This window comes from Notamacropus eugenii, chromosome 2 (assembly GCF_028372415.1).
Source record: "Notamacropus eugenii isolate mMacEug1 chromosome 2, mMacEug1.pri_v2, whole genome shotgun sequence".
NCBI lineage: Eukaryota > Metazoa > Chordata > Mammalia > Diprotodontia > Macropodidae > Notamacropus > Notamacropus eugenii.
Genome location: NC_092873.1, coordinates 191,972,992 through 191,991,638, shown reverse-complemented (window position 1 = coordinate 191,991,638; position 18,647 = coordinate 191,972,992). Strand labels below are relative to the sequence as shown.

At 38.2% G+C, this 18,647-nt stretch overlaps 1 protein-coding gene across 6 annotated transcripts in view; it reads left to right on the top strand.

Annotated features, from left to right (window-relative positions):
* FYN (FYN proto-oncogene, Src family tyrosine kinase) overlaps window positions 1-18,647 on the top strand; it is a 296,371-nt gene that overhangs the window by 216,383 nt on the left and 61,341 nt on the right. For all 6 annotated transcript variants that reach the window (XM_072637648.1, XM_072637647.1, XM_072637645.1 and 3 more), the window contains 2 exons: window positions 12,500-12,598; window positions 16,415-16,518. In XM_072637648.1, coding sequence (XP_072493749.1) covers window positions 12,500-12,598; window positions 16,415-16,518 — 203 coding nt within the window. The remainder of the gene's footprint in view (window positions 1-12,499; window positions 12,599-16,414; window positions 16,519-18,647) is intronic.

Here is an 18,647-nt window from a genome sequence, read left to right as displayed (position 1 = left end):
AGGAAGAAACAATATGTGTGCATGTATACACAAGGTAAACATTTACACATATAGATGGATGGATGGATGGATAGATGGATGGATGCGTACATGTGTTCTTGTTCAGTCATTTCAGTAATATTCAATTCTTTGTGTCCCCATTTGGAGTTTTCTTGGAAAAGATACTGGAGTGTTTTGCCATTTCCTTGTCCAGCTCATTTTATAGATGAGAAAACTGAGGCAAACAGGGTTAAGTGACTTGCCCAGAGTCACACAGCCAGCAAGTGTCTGAGGCCAGATTTGAACTCAGAAAGATGAGTCTGGCACTCTATTGACCATACCACATATGTGTGTGTGTGTGTGTGTGTGTGTGTGTGTGCGTGCGCGCGCTTGTGCATGTATGCACATCTCAATAAGTTATTAGCTTCCACTTAAAGACCTTTTTCAGTGAAGGGAAGAGTGAACCTACCACCCTCTGGAGGCAGTAAAAATACCCTTTATTGTGTTATTCATGGACTTCCACAGTCTGGTTCCAATTTACGTTTTCAGCTTTTTTTTTCAGATGAGTCTTCCTGACTCCAGGGCTTGTGCTCCATCTGCTATGCCATCTACCTGCCCATATGTGTACACACACACACACACACACACACACACACACACACACACACACATACACACACATCTATACACATGCTGTTTCCTCCTGTAGAATGTATGCTGATTGAGGGCAGGGAATGTTTCTTTTTTGTTTGTGCGTGTGTGTATGAATATACATACCTATCTGCATGTGTGTATGTGTGTATATATATATATACATAATTATACTTGTATATATACAATTATGTAAGCATATACATTATATATTGCATATCCATCATGTTTGTGTATGTATACACATATATACACAAACAAGTACAAGTAATATTTGTGTGTGTGTGTATATACGCACATGCACCCACAAGTAAAAGTTGTACGTGTGCATACACACACAATTATTTCAACATACATACAAAATAAATATGTAAACATAAGAACATGATAATGGGAAGAAGGTACTAGAAGCTTAGGGGAGAGGAAGAAAGACCTCAAATAGGAGATAATGTTTGACATGAGCTTTGAAGTAAACCAGGGACTCTGAGAAGAAACAGTGAGGAAGGAGTGTGTTCCAGGTAGGGGAGAAAACCTCTACAAAGGAAAAAAGACTGGATGTTGTCTGAGGAACAATAAGATGGGCAATTTTGCCGCTCCAAAGAGAGCCTGAAGGGGCATAGAGTCTAAGAAAGCTACAGAGGTAAGTTAGAAGTAGATTGTGAAGGCCTTTAAATGCCAGACAGAGAAGTCTACGTTTGACCTTAGAAATGATTAGAAAGCCTCTAGAGTTTATTAAGTAGTGTAGTTAGTTACCTGTGTTTGGATCTGTGCTTTTGAAAGTAGAAAATGGATTGGAGAAGGGACAGAGTCGAGGCGCTAGTACAGAGAAGTGACGTGTGCCTGAACCAGGGTTTTGGTCATGTGCATAAAAGGGCCCAGATGTTAAAGATACCAGAGAAGTAGAAACTATAAGACTGCTTACCTGGTTGGACATCTGAGATGAATGAGCATGAGGAACCTGGGATTACACTAAAGTTGCAAATCTGGGTAACTAGAAGGATGATGATGACCTCAATAGCAACGGAACTTTAGAAGGATGGTGAGTTTGGGAGAAAGGTAATAAGTTCTGTTTCAGACATATTGAATTTGAAATGTCTTGGGACATCCAATTAAAAATGTTTACTAGCCAATTTGTGACATAGGACTGGAGCTCAAGAAATATACTCAAGGTGCATAGATAAATTCAGAATGAGATTTAAACCCATAGCAGCTTACAAAAGAACATAGAGAGAAAAGGGCCTAGTATAGAGCCTCGGGGCACTCCCACAGTTAAGGGTGGAATATAGATAATGATCCAGAAGAAGTGGTCAGATAGGTGGGAGGGAAGAACCAAGAGAGAGGAGAGAATATCCAGGAGAAGGTAATCAAGCATATAGGTCAAATATTGTAGAGAACTCGAGAGAAGGATGAAGTCTGGTGAGACTAGGCCACCAGATTTGGCAATTAAAGATCATTATCAGCTTTGAAGAGAGAAGTTTCATTTGTAGGAAGCCATATTCCAAAGAGTTGAGAAATAAGAGGAGAAGAAGTAGACACAATGAGTGTTAATCATTTTTTTGGTAAAGTTTGGCTGTGAAAAGGAAGAGAGAAGGGAGAGTAGCTTGAGAGGTTGTATGGCCAAGTAAGGGGTGACTGATTTTTTTAAAGATAAGGGAAACCTGGGAGTGTTTGTAGGCAGCAGGGAAAAAACTAGTGCAAAGGGAGGAATGGAACATTAGAGGGAGAAGAGGGATAATTGTGGGAGCAATCTGGGAGATCCCAGAAGAATCTGGGATCAAGGTTTAAGTAGAGGGGATGGCAGCCTCTGCATCAGAGAGGAGCAGTAAGAGCCTGGTGAATGATTTAAAGGGGCCTTGTAATACAGAGGAAGGGAAGTTCTCTTCAGTAAAGTATAAAACTATGAGGGTGGAAGGAGGGATTTATATAGGAGACCTGAAGAGAAAAAGGAAAGTCTGGAATAGCCACTGTGGGAAGCATAATGAATGGAGGTTATCAAGCACATCTGAATTGAGGAGGGAGATTGTGGGGTTTAGATTAACAGTAGTATTATATCCCTCCCCCAGCCCCCTCCTAGCTCTCTCTTTCCCTCTATCACTCTCTGTCTCTCTACATACGTGTATATGTGAGTATATAAACACACATATATACATGTAGCCTTCACTCCATTCTTCAGTTCCCTATATCGCCTGTTAATGCCCTTTAATGCTGAATTCTGAAACAGGCTCAGTTCATCTCTTCTTTCCTCTCGATGTTTCCATTTATCCTGTTTAGAGCCACAGGACATTCGAGTGATAAGGGACCTGGTCCTACGCCCTCAGTTTACAGATGGTGAACCAGGGGCTCAGTGAGGGAAATGTCTTGTCCCCAGAAACACAGCCAGTTAGTGTCAGAGATAGGGTCAGGAGGAAGGCTTTCTGATTTATTGTCAAATTCTCCTAACACTGTGCCATGCCACCTCCCCTAATTTGTTTTGAGATGGGTTAGAGCTTTTAAAACAGTTTGAAAAAAAACTTTACAAAGTGAAAACTAAGGCATCCTGGGAGATCTTGCCAACCTCTCTGTAGCTATGAGATTATTAGTGATAGCAAATGGATAGAAATATCCAAATAGTTGGGCACACTTTCCCCTCCCATTAGCTGATCTGGTCCTTCTAACTTTGTCTTTCCATATCATAAACTAAAATTAAGGAGCATTCAAGGAAGAATCTGACTCCACCCACGTCTTTCTTGTTGACCATTGTACTGTGAGCTCAACTTTTTTCTACAAGGAGTAGATATTATAACGTTTCTCAAGTTGTGTATAAATGTGTTACTGTCTATACAGCGCTATCTCTTTATTATGTGACTTAAATGCTGCAATTCCAAGGTTATTTACAAAAATAAATAAATAAGATTTTTGTCACACATGTGGCAGAAGTCAAATATATGCACAGGGGAGAGGGAAAACCATGAAGCAATAAAGCAGTAGAAGAACAGATGGCATCTGTTTCCTTCCTTTACCCACTCCTGCCCGACCCCTCCCCCTGCCCCTGGCTCTTGTCAGCTGGAAGGATCTAGTTCTCACAGGGCAGCTGCCACACCTCCCGGTGTGTGTCCTCCCACTCCTTGGCTGATTGAAAGGCAGGAGCTGGAGGCCATCGGGCCCCTCCTGTGTAGGAAAACAAAGCTTGGTGCCATCAGATTCATTGAGCTTCCCAGAATGTCAGAGATCATCTAGGCCAACTGGTCCTTGATCAGAAATCTCCTCTGGGCATCCCTCAATAAGTACTCATGGATCCACTCCCTCATGAGGCGGCTCTAATTTCTTCATCACTTCCAGCTATTTCAGTCTCATCACAAACGAGTATAACACTACTACCACACTGGAGGTAGAATGTAAACCTACCTGAAGGTAGGGACTACCATTTCTGCCTTTATCTCCAGTACATAGTGTGCCTATGCCTTGGACATAACAAGGCTTAATGAATGTTAATGAAATGAAATGGGGACAAGGTATCTCATAAGATTCCTCGGATCCATGATTCTTAAATACCAGATTTTCTCTCAGTATAAATTTCTCTCATAAGCATCAGTTACAGTTGACTACATTTTATAAAATATAAACTATAAAATAGTTCTGCTTTCCCCTTCAGACCCCCCATCATTTTCACCATTTGTGAAAAATAATGTATGATGGCCTCAATTAAAGTACAACTTTTCCCCCATCATTTTCTCCATTTGTGAAAAAATAATGTATCAGTTGTGTTCGACAACTTTTTTTTTTAAGTTTTATTACCTGGGAAGGACAGTTATGATGGTAGATAACTATTTGTGAGGTCAAATCAAAAGTTGTTTTTCATCTTGAAAAGTCCATGGAGATAAATCCTGGTTTAAAGTATCATTTGAACATTTGGTAAAATAAGTATTCATGTGCTGTCCAAAGGATGGCATGAGTCAAGTTGCCATATGTAAGATGGATAATAGCCAAGGAGGTTTTTTGTTTATTTTTTAATTGAATTCCAATTATAATAATAAAATGTGTCTTGGCTGCGTTCCATGAACTTGAATACAGCCCTAGATGACTTAAGTTGGCAAGTATTCCCTGGCTACATCAGATCACCAGGTGCCCCATGATCCCTCAAATTACAAGTCCTTTTTGCCTGAAACTTGGGAGACAAACAGGATATAAGAACAAGCTTTTTTGATGGTCCTTTGGATTCAGGATAGGGAAAAGGGTCATAATATTGAAAAACATCATAAGGGCAAGACTTAAAGGAGATTGTGGTGAATTAGGAATATATCATAAGCATCATTCAATCTGGATTAAAGAATTAATGTAGAATATTGTACAAGAAGTATAGCTTCATTTCTTTAAGAATATATTCAAAAATTCCACAAACAATTGTTAATTATCTATGATATACAAAGTACTTCTTACTAAATCCTAGGAACAATAGAAGGATAATTGTAACCCGGGCCCTGCCCTTAAGGATTTTGGATGTCCCCAAGGGTGGAGTTAGGCAGGAATATCAGTCATCTGTAGAGAGAAGTACAAAAATAAGGTAGGGAGTGATTATGGGAAAAGCAAGTCCAGGCAGAGAACTCTAGGAATCTTTGAGGAAGGAAAGAACATAAGAAAGGAAATGTTTCCTAGGAGAGCTCTTTGGTTAGGAGACAGAGACCTATGATTTATTTGGTTTAGGGTAGATGCAGCTGGCTTGTAGCGGCCTATCCCAGAATAAGAGGTAATTGAGAAATATTTAACAAAATAAATTAAAATACAGTTAACCATGGATAATGTTAACATGTGGTTTTCTAAGCCAATCAATGCCTGTGGGGATCCTTATGTATGCTTTAGTGACCTCTTTTATATTTGAGTTTGACACCAGTGGTATAGGGAACTCCCTCTATCAATGCAAAGCAACATTTTCTCTATAACTTATAGTCACAGCAAGTTTCCTAGAATACCAAACAGTCAAATGGCATGCCCAGGGTCACACAGCCAATATGTGTCAGAAGCAAGACTTAGACCCAAGTCTACTAGTAGATATCTTACTTTACTGAATGCTTAAGAACTGTTTAATGTATCAATTGTTATTATCAGAATAGGTATTTCTTAGATAGATGTATTTACTTTGTGAACCTGTTAATTTGCTAGTATTAATCCTACTATTAATTTGCTCTGGCTTTTTTGGTTAATAAATAGGCTTCGCATTAACTCCTTTTTACTTAGAGGCCTGATTACTGTGTACTACTAAGCAGTACTACTAAGTTGTATATTATAGATAATTAATTGTCATTGTGCGTCTTAATATTTTTAGAATTTTTTAATACATTCTTGAAGGAAGGAACCTATATTTCTTGTAAAATATTCTGTAATCCAGCCTTTTCATTAATTCAGACTGAATGTACAATACTTAAAAAAAAAATCTATAGGATCATAGATTTAGAATTGGAAGATACCCATTGGTATCAGACTCAAATAGATCCTTGCTAGGGGCTTATTGATTTAGAAAACTAAAATTAAAGTTATATTTTGTTTATTTATTTATTTTGTTAAAATTTTCCATTTACACTTTAATCTGGTTCAGGAGCAAGAGGGCCCCGGAGTTTGTTACCTCTGGTCTAGTCCAACCCCATCAATATACAGATGAGGAACAGACAAGTAATTTACCCAAGATCTTCCTTCCACATATAAGAGCCTGATTTCAACTTCTGAGTCTAAATCTAGCACCTTTTCTTCTATACCAAATTGCCCCCTGGCATTTATATAGCATTATATGGTTTACAAAGCAAATCTATACATCACTGCATTTGATACAATCAAATGAAATAAGTACTATGGAAGTTTTCCCCATTTAACAGATAAGGAAACAAGGCATACAGAGACTAAAAGATTTTCTTGACCATGGTTACTCAACTAACAAGTGTTTGAGATGGGATTTGAACCCAGGGTTTTTTTCTTTCCCCTCTGCACAGTGTGTCTGAACTAATTGTAGATCATTTTGGTCAAAAGCTAGCAGTTTGGCTCATAATTAACATAATTAATTGTTGAAATGTTTAATATAGGATCTAAACGGGAAATTATTTTATCCATACCATTTCAACTGAATGAAAAGACTAGATTGGATCCCTATCAGCAAATGTACCGCAAAGTACTTGTACGCTGTCTAGAAAAGTTGACTTTCTTTTCTACCCTAAAATTGATGCATACTTTAAAAAATTAAATAAACTGGAATTCACTTGATAAACATTATTCTGTCTTCAAAACTAATCCCCTGTTGTAAGCATTTATTTCCCCCCCACCATTTTGGAACATTTTCCCAGGTATGCCTGCCAAGATTTTCATGATGAAATGTCTCCATCTAGCGGTGCTTCTGGGCAGTAAAGTATTGTCTCTAATGGAAGATTGTTGGACCATATTGTATTGAAAGGCATTTCCTTTAAAATATAAAGCACAGTATTTGAAGGCTGAGAACTTTCTTGCTGTGTGCCAGTGTAGCTACATTCATGCTGTCTCACTGTTCAATTTCTTTAGGCATGGGAACGGAAGACTGATTAAGCCACTGGAAGACCCAATTTCATAAAATCTGACCTTGTAATAATAACCAGACATTCATATAATGTTTTAAAGTTTGCAAAATACTTTGCATGTATTATCTCATTTGAACCTCTAACCATCCTTTTGAGTGCACAGTAAGTGCTGTAGATATTTTTATCACTGTGTACAAGAAGGAAACTGAGCCTTAGATTAAGGGGGAAGAGAAAGGAATGCTCATTTATTAAACACTTAGTATATGGCGGGTACCATGCTAAGGACTTTACAGATATTATCTCATTAGGTCCTCACAATAACACCACAAAGTGGGTGCTGTTATCCCCATCTAATACATGAGGAAACTGAGGCAGACAGAGGGTAAGTGATTTGCCCAGCATCACAGAACTAGTCGATGTCTGGAGCTGGATTTGAACTCACACATTCCTGACCACAAGCCCGGTACTCTGTCTTGCCCATGGTTATATACAACCAAGGAAATATCAGGAGCAGGACTTACACCCAGGTTTTACCTAAGACAAGCTTAACTCTGTCTGCTACAGTACATTGCCCTTGTGGAAACAATTGTGATTACATTAATCTGTTTCTGTATTTTTAATGCTGTGAAAGAGGAGCTTCCTTCAATACAATTTCAAAATTACATGAGAAACTCATGTAAAATTCATTTTCATGCAGCCATAGACTCCCTTTGCCAGCATCGTATTTCTTGTGGGTTGTTTTGTTTTGCCAGTTGAAAGCTCCATTAAGCATTTTCTCACAGCTGCATCCGTGGCATAAGTTGGCTTGGTGCCTTCTACTAAACCGAGTTTGCTCTGGTTTTTGATTCAGTCCTACCTGGGGCTGTTGTTGCTTGGTGAAGTCCCTGAGTATTGTTGTAATCCTTTGGCTCTATGGAGTAGTACTGTAGGATCCAGTCTGCTCGTTAATACTGGGGGCTGGAACTTCTCTGGTTAATTAAGTCAGACTGAGGAAAATCTTTAACAGGGCCAAAAGCCAACACATTTTCTTCCCTGGCTGAGTACTTTGAAACTGAGCCTCACAGGAGAGTGATAAAAGACCTGGGATTTCTCCCTGTTGCCTCCACAGACCAAAAATAGAGCCAGGCAGAGAGAGACACAGAGACAGATAGACACCGAGACAGAGAGTAACAGGGACAGAGAGACAGACAGGAGAGAGAGAGAGAGAGAGAGAGAGAGAGAGAGAGAGAGAGAGAGAGAGAGAGAGAGCAAGAGAGAGAGCATGTCTATGTCCCTAGTTGATCCAATGATATTTTCAGCACTAGTGAACCAAGATTGAACTGCTAACTCTTCAGGGCTAGGGATTGTACCTGGTACCACTTTTTTTTTAATCTCTCCTACTCCCACCTAGCCCAGTGCCCTGCTCACAGTTGGACACTCTCCAGAGACCCCCCAGCTACCTCTGCTAATAATAATTCCTATCTACACAAGCTCTCATGAGTTTCAAAGAAGCATCATTTTCACAACAACCTTGCAAATTTGGCAGTGCAAATTCTCCATTTTACAGATGGAAAAAGTGAGAGGCTAAATGACTTGTCTGGGACCACATAAAACTAGGAAGTGTTTGAGTCAGAATTCAAACCCAGATCTCCTGACTTCTTATCCTTTCTACTTTGCCACATGACCCGCAAATGAAGAGACGGGGTTACAGGGAAGAAGGCCAGTCCCTCTAGACTATTACTGTAGCCTGCTTTTTGATCTCCCTGCCTCAAATCTCTTCCTGCTCCAGTCTGCCCTCTGTTTCTGTTGTGTTGTTTCAGTCATGTCCAACTCATCTTGACCCCATTTGGGGTTTTCCTGGCAGAGATACTGGAGTGGTTTGCCGTTTCCTTCTCTAGCTCATTTCACAAAATGAGGAAACTGAGGCAAACAGGGTTAGGTGACAACAGAGTTGAAGATCTTCCCCACCCGTTAACAGGTCTCACCTGGAGCCCATTAAGGGGAGCTTGATTAGGGGAGGCTTATTTTATAGGAAAGCCCACACCTTTTATTAATTAATGAGGCACTGGGTCATGAGTGTCCTGCCCTCATAGGCATTGCTTTGGGGGCTTGGAAGAAGGTTGTGCCAGGTGAGGCTCTGAGTAGCCTGCCTCCCTTCTCCTTCCCCCTTTGAAAGCCCAGATGTTGGTGCTTCTCTCTCTGGTACCTATGTATGTATGTAGTGGTCAGACAGTTGGAGCTGTCTGTTGATCTGTGATGTATGCATTGCCTATGGTCCGACAGAAGCCCTGTCTGTTGGTTTTTATTTCTCTGCTTGTATTTTCTCTGTTGGCAAATGTAATTAAAGAAGATTGTTGACCCCTCAAAAGTGCTTTTGTTTTAGCAAACAGATCTAAGAACCTGTACAGCAGGCCCTCCTGTGTATGCCAGGGGGCTTGCTGCTACACATGCCCAGGGTCATACAGCTAGTAAGTGCCTGAGGTTAATTTCTGAGCTCAGATCCTCATGACTCCAGGTCTGGCGATCTATCTACTGTGCCACCTACTTGCCTAATCTGTCCTCTACTCCCCTGTAAAATTGATTTTCCTTAATGTTAGTGCTTTCCCTCTGAGATTATCCTCAGTTTATTCTGTCTGCATCTTATCTGTACATAATTGTTTGCATATTGTCTCCCCAACCCCTTTAAAATATGATTTCATTGAGTGCAAAAAATATCTTTTGCCTTTCTTTGTATCTCCAGTGCTTAGCACTGATTCATAATAGGTCTCTGATAAATGCTTGTTGACTGCCCCCCCCATATTATGTTCCTTAGTGAACTAGAAAACCACAAGTATTCAAGGGAAATTTGATCTTTTATTTATTAAATGATAGGAAGGTGGGGAGAGAGAAACGTGTCAACAGCCATCCAGACTCTTAACTTCTGCTGCCTCTCACGTCCTTCAATAAGCCACATAGACTGTAACTCCACATGCCTACAGGAACAGCTCCATGGAACGCTTGTGAATACAAATGAGCATAACTGGGAAAAAAAGATTCCTTTGGTGAATTTGTCATCTCTCTCTCTCTCTCTCTCTCTCTCTCTCTCTCTCTCTCTCTCTCTCTCTCGCTTTCTCTCCCTCTCCCTCTCCATACACACACAATGATGCTGTTTTGCAAGCTTCTCATACACCATCCTCAGATCAGGAAGGATTACCCACTGTCCATGGCATGGAGGCATCTCTGCCTCTAAGTAACACCCTCTTCTTCTCCCCTTCCCTGCCCCCTTGTGGCAGTCCTTGACTTGAAGGGATTTGACTTCTAACACTGCACATAGCCTTGAGAGCAGGCAGCATGTGGATTAAGGTACTTATTACTCAACTAATTTTGAGAAAATGGATGCCAGCCAACCTCAGATGCAGCAAAAATCTGATAGATTTTTTTACATGCCTGTGCTTGTTCATGGGGAATTTCCAGTGGAAAGAAAGCAAAAGGCAGCTAAGTAAACATTCCTGCATCAGGTTTCTCAAAAAGCATGAAGTAGTGTGCCTAAATTTTTCCTTTCAAGCAAAGGTTTCTTTACCTGGGACCTGGAAACTTCTAGAAATAAATTTGATAGCTATATTTCAATATAATTGTTTTCCTCTGTAATCCTATGTATTTTACTTCATTCATTTAGAAGTATTATTCTGAGAAGGGGGCCAGAGATTTCACCATGGCCTCAAAGGAGGCCATGACACAAAATGGTTAAAAACCCTGGCCTTAAAGTCTCCTCAAAGATGCACATTAAAATGTCTCCCAGCAGTAATGTTCCTTCATCTTCTAATGTGTTACAGTAAAAATAATGCAGGAATTAAGAATAACATAACAAGGATATACAGTGGGTTATTAAATATACTATATTAATATACTATAGCATGTTGGTAATTAGTAATACTGCAGCATATTAAATGTAATTGTGATTGTTTATGAAATTGCCCTGTTTGATTTGAGTGTACTTAGAAAGTTGTACGTTGTGTAGAATATAGGCTCGCCATTTTAGTTTATTAAATATAGCATTTGTAGAGATTTGGGGGCGGGGAGCTGGGCATCAGGAGCATGCTTCACTGTTATAACATTGCTTCTCTGGGAAAACCTGATCTAAATTCTGTGTCATTTAAACTTAGAACAGCTTTTCCAGAATGCCGTGAGCTTAAGGATTATCTTCTAACTAGATTCATGGCACATCATATGTGCAGTGAAGTTTATTCTCTTGCTTTCCATGGGCATGCTTGATTTCTCTTTGCATATCAATGTAACACTGTAAACTATAATAACGGAGATCTCCATGAAGGATTCAGTTCCATTTTCCATTCCCAAGTGATTTACCTGCATTTTTCAACCTAGAATAGTTCATTTTTGTGGAGATCTAGACAGTCTTTTAAGATGTTTAGTGATGTTTGCCAAAAGCATCTTGGGTTCTCTCCTCTACGGTGTACTGTCCCACAGTGTAAGTGCCAAAATCTCAAGAGTTCTGTACCTTCCATGGAAGCGTCTCCAGCCCTACAAGCCAAATCTGACATATGAGAACAGAAATCTATATTCAGTTTATAGTTGGTTGAGCTGGAGCTGCTAGTACCCTCCCTCCCTAATTATCTCATTCTACGTAACTACCTTGTGTTTATTTTGTACATGTTTGTATATAGACAAAGGATCCTTCCTCTCCCAATAGAATGTAAGCACCTTGAGAGTAAGGAGTGTTTCGGTTTTTTTATAGTCTTTGCATCTCTAGTTCCTAGCACAGTACACCAGGTACATAACTGGTATTTAATAAATTGTTGATTAGTAGAGCTTTCATCAGTGTCAACAGAAATAGGGCAACACGTGACTTCAGCTTGTGCCCATCGTTACAGGAGATGTTGGAATTTGGGGAAGGGGAAGAAGCATTTATTAAGCTCCTTCTATCTGCCAGGAACTGTGCTAAGTACTTAACAAAGGTCTCGTTTGAGCCAAAGCAGTAAAGAGGAGTTATATTGTAAAATGAGTAGTAGAGTGTTCGATTCTATTATCTATGAGTTTCTTGAGGGTAGGTATAGGTACCTAAGTTATCTTTGAATCTCCAGCACCTATCAGGGTGCCTGGCATTTAGTAGGTTCTTAATAAATGCTTGTTTATTGATTTGTATTCCCCACAGTTAAGAATACTGCACATAGTAATAACTCTTAATGTATATTAATGAATGAATAATTAGAAAATGCCTTCTAATACCTTAAATATGTATGATTTTGTATTAAAAGTTATATTAAAGAATTGTATTAAATTGTATTAGAGAATGATTTATTAACTTCTCTTTTTTCTTTTTCTTTGGTTTTTTGGTTTTTTTTTGTTTTGTTTTGTTTTTATTCTGTCTTCCTGTCTTACAGTGAAGGAGACTGGTGGGAAGCCCGTTCCCTGACAACAGGAGAGACCGGTTACATTCCCAGCAATTATGTGGCTCCAGTTGACTCTATCCAGGCAGAAGAGTATGTCTTTGTTCTTAATTTGTTTGTTTTTACTTTAAGTATTCATTTCAAAGAATTCTTAGCACATTGCTAAGATAGAGACCAGAGATTTGTGTTAGCATTTAACCTTAGCTTCACTGATCATTAAGTAGCAGCACCGATGCTGCTCTGCTCCAGGACTCCACTAGGAATGATAAATATAGGGAGTACATTAATATCCTAGGGCCAAGAAGATCAGGAACAATGAACTACTCTTGCAACTCCCTCTGTGTGCTAGAGTGATAATAATGTTTCCATGGCATCTCTAGTTGTGAGAGCTAGTGGGTCATGGAGGAAAGACTCCTTTAAAGGGTTTGTATCTGGTGGCCTTTGGGCTCATCTCAATCTTTACTGATTCCAGCCTGGGGCAAGGAAAAGCACTGATCTGCCAAACATAGAAATTTGGTTCTATCACCTGGCATTGAGGCTAATTACCCAACTAGATTACAGTAATCTGGCCCCAATGGAAAGTCATGAAAAGCTAGTCTCTGTACTAGTCAGTACTAGTATTCTACTTCACCAAAAATAAAGGTTCATCTCAGTTGTCTGGCTTAATCCCCAATTGGGTCATCCTGCTGCTTCTAATTCCCCTTACATTTTTCACTATGGAGATCTATTTGTTTCCTGCTTTCAAATGTTTGGTGACCCTGAGCTCTATTTCCCTTGTGACTGAATTTCAGCATCAGTGAATGAAAAAAATTACATTTAAGTTTCCAGGCAGATTTGTAAGCCACTTTGCAATCCTGCAGGATAAAAGATACCCCTGAAATGACATATTACAGTTTTTAACTTCAAAGCTACAGCCTACAACTATGTTTTGAGAAGGGGTTTTCCTCAAGACTTCTGGCTTTTAAAAAAGGGAAGAAAAAAAAACAAAACGTGAGCTAACTTAGTAATAAAAGCAGTGTTAGCAAGTGGGCTTGGGATATGAAATTAGCTAGAATTGAAGAAAACATTAGAGCCTAGCTTCAGCAAGCTTTTCTTCTGATCTGTTATAGCTTACTTATAGCATGAATGCAAACCAGGAGAACAAGGATTCCCAGACAATTGGCCCAACAGTCTTCTAAACCCTTTTGGATTACTTTGAACTAGAAATGTAGTTTTCAATACTGTGCTAACTCAGTCATTGGAAGAGTTAAGATGCAAAAAAAGTGATCTCTTCTCTTTGGTGAAATGTTTTCATCCTTAGGAAAATTTGACAATTGGCAGAATGCAGGTGTAATGAATTGGGATTTGTTAAGCCAGTGTCTGAAATAAAGTGGCATAAACTATATTAACGAAGGTTAATTATGACAAGAAAAGGCAAGTGAGTCCCATATGGAAAAACAGCTAGATGGCCTGAGTGGTACATTTAGTTTTCAAGAGATATTAAAAGGTCTTTAGTATGTTCTATTGTTTGATTTATGGGCAACCACATATAAGAGTCCCACAGGATGACAAGGTAGGGAGGAGTTAGTTTATATTAGGGAAGAACTTGCATCAACGAAAGAATGATATCAGATATATCCAAAATATCAAATATAGAAACCAGCTTTTATCACATTTAAATATTTTTAAAATTCTTCCTATAGGTAGACTATTTATTGAATTCTCTAGGATTCTTTCTTTCATTTTTCTAGCACCTGGTGCAATACTTGGAACCTAATAAATAAAATGTAACCCCTGTCCCAAAGCATACCTCTTTCTTTACATAAACCTTGACTCACTGAACTGTGACAGGATTTGACAGTACAGGGAAAAAAATATTTTAAATGTGTAACAAAGGTCACTGAGTTACTTGATATGACATCCCTTTAAAATATAATCCTAAAATATAATAATTTTATTCAAAATGGATATTAAAAAATTCTTTACTATTTGATTTTTGAAAAGCCTACAGAAAATGCAGACACAGAAATGTTCTTGTATCTGCATCCAAGAGGGGATCTAAGATCAGTCAAAAACCAGATGTTCAATGGATGCTCTTTGTTTCACAAAATACTACCTACTGGGTGAGAAGAGACACATAAAAACAAGCATCAAAGACAATCTTCAGCCAGCTAGAGCCTCCATAATTTTGTGTGTGGGCAAGAAATTACTGAAAATATCATATGAATTTATTTCTAGTTTGACTAGCCTTTGAGTAGAATTTTTTTTTTTTACTTGAATAATGATCTTTAGTTTGTCCAAGGCCTATCTTGGTTTTGGTTCTATTTTGTTTTGTCTTCCTCATGGAATTGTAATTATGTTAACAGATTAAGTGCTAGGGAACGTAGGATCATAGATTTAGAGCTGAAGGGAACCTCAGAGGCCATTTCATTCAAAGCTTCATTTTATGGATGAGGAAACCAAGCCTTGAGGTCGCACAGCAGTAAGTATCAGAGTCAAGATTTTACTTAAGATCCTCTGACCCCAGAAACAGTACAGCTTCATTTTTACAAGGTACAGGATCCCTGCCTTGCTATAAGCAAATAGGATTTTTTTTTTTTGTGAGGCAATTAGGATTTAAGTGACTTACTCAAGGTCACACAACTAGTAAGTGTCAAGTGTCTGAGACTGAATTTGAACTCAGGTCCTCCTGATTCTAGGGCTGGTGCTCTATCCACTGGGCCATGTAGCTAACTCCTCCCTTTTTTTTGCACTTTTTTTTATTAATTCATTTTAAATTTAAATACTAAAACTGAATACACAATAAGAAAAGAAAAAGAAACATTATGAACTTAAATATTAGAATTTAAAGGGGAAAAAAAGCATTGTCATGTGCACAACAGAATATGAAAGGATTCAAAATATACAGCAATAAATTTCCATTTCAAAATAGCGTATATAATAAATATTACACTCTGTTCAGAGCTGTCCATCTTTTCTTTGCTTCCTCTTAAGTTTTCTTTTATTTTCTCCTGTGCACTTTTTACTTTGTTCTTTTTTCCCTCTTTACCCTCCAAGAAGGCTACAATTAGGTGCAGATGATATTTCACGTATATGTCTGTACACATGTATAAATGTATGTATATACCCATGTATGTATATGCTTAGATATCTATAACTGTATTCATATCTAGGCCTATATATTCATATGGATAGACCGTACTGTACATATCTGTCCTCTGTTTTTCTGAGGGTGGGTAGCCTCTTCCTTCATAAGTCCAGGTGTTTCCATAATTTTCTAATTCCACCAACTCATCATTTCTTCTACCACAGCAGTATTCCAACCCTATACTGTCTAGTTATTTTAAATAGTCTAAAGCAATATTGATTAATATGACTGACATATAGTGTAGTCTCCCTGGCAGATAAGAATTTTGACAAAAATTACTTCCTTGCCATTTTTCTAGAGGAAGAACATTTTACTACCATTCAAGTCTGCTGATTTTTAAAGAATGACTTGATGCAAGAGGTTAAATAGTGTGTCTCAGGCAACTCCCTAGGACTTATCAATGTCATAAATGGAATTTACGTCAGGGGTCTCTCCCTACTGGGAGATCTCCTGAAGAATTCATAGATTCTGCAATTTGCGTTGATTAAAAATCCTGGGAAAGAACTATAAAACCACTGTGGAAAATTAAAGCTAGCAATGAAGCTGGGTAGGGGGCAAGGGAGAGACAAGGAAGGACTGAAAAAGAACAGGCATGAGTATCAAATAAAGACTTGAATGACACCAAAAAAACACCAGGAGAGATCGACCTGAAGAGGATTTGTATTCAGAGACTCATCTGCTTTCATCCACTAACTCAAGTCAAGAGGGTTTCCTCTGATTCTGATGTGTAAATGAGTGATTAAATGTTTTCTTTCTTTGTTCCTACTTACCTTTCCTAAAAGGTGGTACTTTGGAAAACTTGGCCGCAAAGATGCAGAAAGGCAGCTCTTGTCCTTTGGAAATCCACGAGGTACCTTCCTTATCCGAGAGAGTGAAACCACCAAAGGTATGGGATGATGACTAGGAGAAGTAGTTGCTTTGTCATTATTTATTTTCTTCAGGTCAGTCTGGAGAAAAGACAGGTTAAAAAAAGGCTTGTTTTCTGTTGTTTCATTTATTTTGGACACCATAATTATAGATAGATAGGTGACATTAGGTATAAAATCAAGGGCATTCCCCTCTGCTACCACCCTTTGGGCAAACCACTTACCAAGGTCAGGGATATTAAAATATAGGCTCCTTGAAGGAAGGGGCTCTTTTTTATTCTTATTTTTTTGTTATATTCAGTTCTTTGCATAATGCCAGTGTTATATTGAGCATTTAATAAGTGCTTATTAATTGATCGTTATGTAGTTTTATCCATCGAAAGAATATAGGATTTCTAGGCCATGTTAGATTTCCCCTCCTTTAAAAACTCATGTTTTTTTTAAAAAAAACAAAAAACAAATATATAGTTCTATTGGCAGAGGGAGAGTAGTATTTGGCCTCCTACTGGTTATGTGCTTCTCCTCCCTCACATCCTTTTCCTTATTAATTCATAACAGCCTTATATTTAATACATATTAAGAAGAAGTGGGCAAGGGAAGGTGGGTGAGTGTTTATCTCTCTAGTCAGTCAATTTAGCTATTGGTTATAGGCTCTTGTAAAATGTTTGGCATGAGAGAGGAAATTGTTATTAATTGGATAAGTGTGGTTTTTAGTTTATTTGGGCATTGTCTTTGTCTACCAGATAGACTATGATTGTCCTCGATGATACTTCAGCAAGAGAGAGAGGAATTCAGGTCCAGTGATAATCCTTAGCTTGTGTTAATAGAATGGGAATGTGTTTATTAAAAAGCTGTGTGCCCAACACCATGCTAAGCCCTGATAGTACAATCAGAAAAGTGAGACAAGCCTTTATGGGCAGTGCCGTGCTTTAGAAAGAATATTGGATTTAGAGTCAGAGGACATGAATATGAATTCTGTCTCTGCCATTAATTACCTCAGTCAAATCATTTCACTTCTCTTCAACCATAAAATGAAGGAATCGGGTGTGGACTATTTTAGAAAAATGGGAGCTGGGCAGTATTCAACTCATTATATTTCTAACTATATTTGGGAACAAAAAGCAATGGTAGGATGAATGGATGAATGAAAAAATAAAGGAATAAAAAAACCATATATTAAGCACTATATGCCAAGTATTGTACTAAGAGCTGAGGATACAAAAGTAAAAACAATCCTTCTTCTCAAAAATGTTATGTTCCAACAGAGGGCGACAACACGAAGGGGAGTAGTGGCCAGACAGGGCACTTTGGTACTAAAAATTACAGGGATGGTGAGTGGGGACATAGAGAAGTAGATTGACACATCTTTGCAGCAACACTGGAAGAGATGGTTTGATCATGGTTCCAGAACTGGAGTAGCTAGCAAGGCTGGTGAGTAGATGACTGGGAAGGAGAGAAGGAAATGAAGGATGGCTAGAGCCTGCCTGGAATAGCAGAATGCCTGGCATATAGGAAGCACTTACTAAATGCTCATTCCATTCCATATTTTATATATATATATAATGCAAAATATGTGTGTGTATACAAAATAGCTAGTGTTTACATAGCACTTTGAGGTTTGTAAAATACTTTACATGTTATCTCATTTAATCTCATTGTATAATATGTGTACATATATGCACATACTTATACACATGTTTGTATATGTACTACTGTGTGCATGTATTATGTGTACACACTATCTATATAGATATATAAAGACAGGTGGATAAATAGATGCACATGTCTTATTCCCCTTCCTCTAAGTTTCAGGAAGGCTGTAAATATTTCATATCTGTTCTTTCTGCACATAGAAGGTATCCATACATATTTATGTATACACACATATTTAGATCTAATACATATTTAGATATAATATAAGCATCATGACACAATATTATATGAGTATACTAGAGAGGTATAAAACAAAGTGATTAGACTGTAAATTGAGTAGAGTTTTTTATGTTGGGAAAGGTTAAGGTAATGATGAATGGATGAGTGGAGAAAAGATGGTGTTAAAGATAGAAAGATAGAAGAGAAAGACAAAGATAGGGTTAGAGATAAAAAAACAGAAAGATAGCATTAGAGACAGAAAAATAAAAAGTGGATT